Source organism: Platalea leucorodia (assembly GCF_965183815.1).
Source record: "Platalea leucorodia genome assembly, chromosome: 3".
NCBI lineage: Eukaryota > Metazoa > Chordata > Aves > Pelecaniformes > Threskiornithidae > Platalea > Platalea leucorodia.
Genome location: NC_138825.1, coordinates 42,001,703 through 42,007,208, shown reverse-complemented (window position 1 = coordinate 42,007,208; position 5,506 = coordinate 42,001,703). Strand labels below are relative to the sequence as shown.

The following is a 5,506-nucleotide window of genomic DNA, read 5'->3' as shown; positions in this document are numbered from 1 at the left end:
TTTAAATGACCTGGTGTTTTAGGTTGATTATGCACGATCAGAACATTTACAACTTTCCAATACATTCCTCACATATGAGAGGACCAGGAAAGCTAGCTTGAGCTAAACTTTAGACTAAGCCTCATGTCAAGTGTTCCTTTAATACATGTTTAGGAACCAAGTCTGTGTGCTAGATGAATCAGCATCTCACTATATGACAGTTTTGACATTTTCTAGAGACATCGGTATACCTCTTAATCGCAAGGTACATCACATAGCTCTATCCACACTTGAAAGAGGGCACACTGGCATCCTTGAGGGGAACAGACAAGCAGGTGCCTGTAGTGGATGGCTATGACTGTCTATCTACAGAGACCAGACTAGCAGAATTCAGTAGTAAGAACAGACTCTTCAACACTTGATTAAACCACAGTTCAAGTCATGCTATCTGCATTTAGGTTATGCTGACTAGCAATCAATTTTGCTTATTTAAACAAGTACTCTATAGCAGATACAGTGTTTTCTGTAACAGCTGACAGCAGTTTATCCAGGTGTTAACACTGCATTTGAACCCTGCTCTAGCACTAGTACAGTCTGCTTAATCTTGCAGCTCAGATATCTAGCTTATGAACCATTTTAGGTACAGTTTTGCTCCTGTGTGACCTGACTTAGGCTTTTTTATTCCATTCAAAAATTCAAAGTGGCTGTGCAAGCAATGCTTCATTTAAGAGGCATTGAGCTCAAATTCCCAGAATTATTCTAGGACCTTCTCCTAGACAGACTTTTAGTCTTTCCCCACATTAAAACTAACATTCAACTCAATATTTAAAAGCTTCTTTATTTTACTCTTAGACTTAGGCTTTAAGGACACCTTAAAAATCGGTTACATGAAGATTGATATTGCAAAAAAGTAGAGGTGCAGTTCCAAAAAACCCCAGTGCCTTCAAATATAAAAATATATATCCAAATTATTATCTAAGAAAAGTGTGCCACCATTTCTGCCTTAAGCTGGTCCTGCCAGCTTTTGGGTCATAACTCCCCACTCCAGAGCTCAAGAGCTCATATTGGAAGGAGCATCTCCAAGGTTCATGTCACAGGCATGATTCATAGCAAACCGCTTTGCTGCAGCACTTGGGCTGGACCCAACCTTAAGTTTTTTGAAGACATTCCATAGCTTTCCCTTGACCGGTGGGTAAAAAGCATCCAAACATCTCCTGGGAAGCATATGTCATATACACAAAGCCGTCTTCATCTTTGTAGTCCCTGTACACTTCTGCCATTGTCAAGGACATACTGGCTAGGCTTTTGTTGTTCACCAGCAGGTAGAAAGCTTGTGTAGCAGTTAGAGCCATCCTGCTTCTAATTGAAGAAGGGAGGAAGAATAGAGGATTAAGCATTAGCAAATGTAAGAAGGTTTCAACTTTAGCCTATGAAATACATTAAGCAGAGCAGTTGCATGAACTATGTACAAGAAATGCTGTGTAAAGTCATTATGTGGTTTAACGTCTTCATCAGCAGGAAGTTAACCGTATGCTCAGAAGCCGAAAGGCTTGTGCTCTGAGGAAAGGCTTACATTGTTAGACCATGAGTGCTCCTGAGCCTGGGCTTTGAGTCCCCAATTACCAGAGAGAAGTGCTGAGTAGAAACCAAAAGCTTCTGCAGTACAGCTGTAGTAAAGGATTCCAGCATGGTCTGTTACACTTATTTTAAAGTCTACCTTCAAAAGACGAGTCCTTCTCAGAGGCATTACCTATAAGGATCAGGACCTAAGCTGTCCAAGAGCCAAAAGCATCTTTTACAGATGTTAACATCTAGAAAGATCTTTTCCATACATTAAAAGTGTGCTGCAAAGCACATAGCTTTCATACTTTGTCAGAGAACATCACTAAATACCTTGGGAGACTTCTTCCCTGTAGTGTTTTATAAAGAATAATTTAAAAGCACATTTCATGCCACTCACGCCTAAGAGTTGCTTTGAACTTGAGCAAATTCAGCAAGGTGTAGTAAGAGAGCAAGGCAGTAACAGCTACAAGCAGAACAGAATCACAGAGCCCCAGTACCAAGTTCATCAAGCAAGAAACGAGCAGAACAGGAGTCTGATATAATCCTTACCCACTACAGTTAGGGGGGAAAGAAAAGACTTTATGACTCTGAAAAGCATAGACCACATTTTTTTTCCCCAAATGCACCTGAGAAAACATCTATTGATTTTCTTTAAACACTTGCAAGAGGGCGAAGCCATTGCTAAGACCTTCATCCTCCTCCCCACCAGAGCAAGCAAGAGGTTCCAGGCCAGCACTAGAAGATACCTGCTCAGAGAGCAGCAGCAAGCCCCAGCTGCAGCACAGACCCACAGGTGCTTGCTACCTACCTGATGATGGTAATGAACTGTGTCATGGTCAGCTCCTCGGGAACAAGAAACTTGGTTTTGTCCAGGAGAGGAAGGTATTTCTCTTTATGGTATCTCTCAACAATTACCTGTTTCAATTGGAGCCACACTTAGCAAAAGCCAGAACATCCAGGTCCCTTCCCCCATCCCACACCGTAGAGAGAGGTCCCCAACACTTCCTTTTGAATAGCAGCAATAACCTCCGATAACAAAACAGAGATTTACCGGGATTTTTGTTGGGAACTTCGCCCGGATTCCTGCCACTTCTTCCAGCCGGGTGGCTGCGCGGGAGAGAGGAGAAGCGTTACGCGCGCGCGCAGCCCGCCGCCGCCGCGCAGCCCCGCCGCGCACCCGCCGCCCCTACCGAAGCTCTTCCTCAGCTTGAACGGCCTGGCCGCCTGCGCCCCGGGCATCGCCTGCATCCTCCCGCCGCCCCGATCGCAATCCCGGCCCCGGCCCCGCTCCTGATGCTGCCGCTGCCGCCCCGCGCCTCTTATGGGGGCCGGCGCAGGCCCCGCCCCGCCCCGCCCCGGCGTGCCCGCAGCTGCGGGCAGAGCCCGCCCCGCCCGGCGGCCGAGCGGCGGCCCCCCCCGGCGCTCCCGGGCGGCCCTGTCCCCCCTCGCACGTCTTCCTCTCCCCGCCCCGCCGCCGAGGGGGCGCAAAGGGGACGTGAGATGTGCCGCGGGTGAGCCCGCCTCGCTCGCCTGCCCTGGCAGCATCCTTTCTCTTCTTTGCTTCCTGTGGTGTAAGCTACCCAAACTGCCAGATATGCTGCGTACAAGGCAACAGAACACCGTGCGAGGTCTTTGACTACCCTATGGGGTGGTTGAAGGGTGCAGCTCAAGGCTGGACTGTCTCCATCTGTCTTCCCTTTCCAGATGGCCAGTCCAGAAAGTCAGTTACCTTCTTCGTACTTACAAAATGCTATCAAACCATTTCTTTGGTTTTAGGAAAAAAAAAAAACAACTGACATTTTTCATATCCTCAGCCTACCAGATTGCTTATTTTCTGAATGACTTGGGAGGTGAGTTTTAACCCTGTTTTTGTCTCTAAGGCATGGTCGTGATTTTAAGGGTTTCCAAGCAGACTTCAGGTCCATCTATTTGCCAAATAGGATGAGACAGATTCCCTGCCTTTTGGATTGCTTGTTCACCGGCTTTTACTTCAGCTGTCAAGATGGCTTCACAGCCAGACATGGCTCAGCAAGGAGTAAAGTTAACTCAAGGCTGGTTGTTATGCATAAAAGTCATCTTAATGGATGGCTGGAATTGATCCCCATTACTCATTTGCTTTGCTTATGCCTTTAAAATATAGTCATTTTCATTTTATTTGATCTACCAGGCTAAGGGCAATTGGAAGTTTCTAAGGTTTATGAGTTACGGTTTATGAGTTATGGGTTTGGCTGCTTTTTCAAAGCAAAATCAATGACTGTCACCTAAGACAATTTTGAAAAGGAACACCTTTATTATAGTGTGTGTGCACCAGGTATGCATATGTCACGATTTTCAACCAGCCTTTCCAGAACACAGTTTCCAGTGGCTGAAGTCCTTAGTGCTGCTGAGCTGTCCTTTTGATCTGGAAGTGATCAGCTTTAGTCACAGCACAAGCTCCCCCATGTGGCACTACGAATTTAATTGCTCAGAGAAAAGATTTTTGCTTTGAGGAGTTCATGAGCAAGAGCTCGGAGAGAGGACTTGAGCCTATGCTGGAATGGTTTGGATACAGCTCCTCCTCATGAGCAGAGCTCTGCATCAGGGCAGGTAAGCTCAGGGGTTTGCTTACAGAGCTGGGTCTAACTTCACTTCTTTTGAGTAAAGGGGGGGTGACAGACTGGGGAAGCGTGAGTGGAGGAGGACGTGTGCCACAGAAGTGTCACGATGCCATAAATCAGTCTGGTGATACATGTATTTAAGAAGATGAAGGAACAGAAGAATAACTAGAAGGGTAAAGAAACAGCATAGACCTACATAGAGCACAGGAACAAAGCCTGTGGGAGGCAGAAGGATGTGTGGAGATAACAGAGTGTGTCTTTGGAGTTGTGGTCACTGTGGGGCTTCCCAAAGCTGTTCAGGAAGTGGACCAGTTCTTCCACACACCCCTGCTGGTTTCTGCCCAGTAGATTCAGTAGAAAGATCGATGATCCACTGTGTGCAGACAAGAGGGAACCTGCCACACCAGGGCTCTGCTTTCTACGTCACCTCTCACTGCATACAAAGTACGAAAGTGTGGCTCTGTACAGAAAACAGCGGCCCACCTTCCAGAGACAGGTGATTCCTTTTCATAACCGTAAGCTCCTACAGCAGCTGCTAGTAAAAAAACTGAATACCTGGTAAGAAGGGGAGCCAGAGAAGAAGAATTCCCTGGTGATCACTTACAGCTCGAACTTTTGTGAGAGTTAAGAGTAGGCACAGACCCAGGCTTCAGTTAACACATGCTAACTGATAATGTAATATGTTTCACTATCTGCAGGCAGAGAGAATGGGAGGTCTAGCATGTGACTACATGGCACCTGCACTCACTCTTGCATTGAAATACCCAGTTTCAGACCCAAATGTGGCATTTATCCCTTCTTCTCTCCTTTTCCTTGTATGTTTTTCTTGCGTACACACAATTAATGAACTGTTAGAGCAATTTTGTGTAGAGAATGGAGTACTCGGAGGACCCTACTGAAACAGACACAGAAGGACCAAAGGGAATCATTACTCTATTTTTACCTGCCTGAATGTCCAAAGACAACCCTCATAGGAGTCCTGTAAGTCCCTGAACATTAATGCACCAGCTTGGAGTTGCATATCTTATCTAGTCCAGTTTCATTGTCACGCTCATAGCTTCTCCCACAGTCCCAGGTTTGCAGCTGTGTAGCTGAACTCTGATAGATCCGTAGTCTCTATGCTGAAGTGATCCCAGCTTTGTGGACCTAATCATGTACAGAGTCTGGCTCAAATGAAGTTAGCATAAAAGCAGCAGAGAAACAGCATGTCCTTCACATTGGCCCATTCCACCTGAAGACATTAAAAAACTTGTCTCATAGCCTCAAGGTGTTTTAGTCAGGAAATTATTTTCCCTGTACAGGAGGGTGCAGGGTGTCCAAAATTTGAGAATAGTGTAGAGTTTTAGTTTCAGCAGAAATGAGGGAGC

At 46.1% G+C, this 5,506-nt stretch overlaps 1 protein-coding gene across 1 annotated transcript; it reads right to left on the bottom strand.

The window, feature by feature from the left end:
• Positions 1 to 1,127: 1,127 nt before the first annotated feature.
• On the bottom strand, positions 1,128 to 2,790 carry MAP1LC3C (microtubule associated protein 1 light chain 3 gamma; the record flags this gene model as incomplete). Its single annotated transcript, XM_082305993.1, has 4 exons — positions 1,128 to 1,338; positions 2,351 to 2,457; positions 2,594 to 2,649; positions 2,733 to 2,790. The coding sequence occupies 4 exons, from the start codon at positions 2,788 to 2,790 to the stop codon at positions 1,128 to 1,130; spliced, it is 432 nt and encodes a 143-aa protein (XP_082162119.1).
• Between the last annotated feature and the right edge of the window lie 2,716 nt (positions 2,791 to 5,506).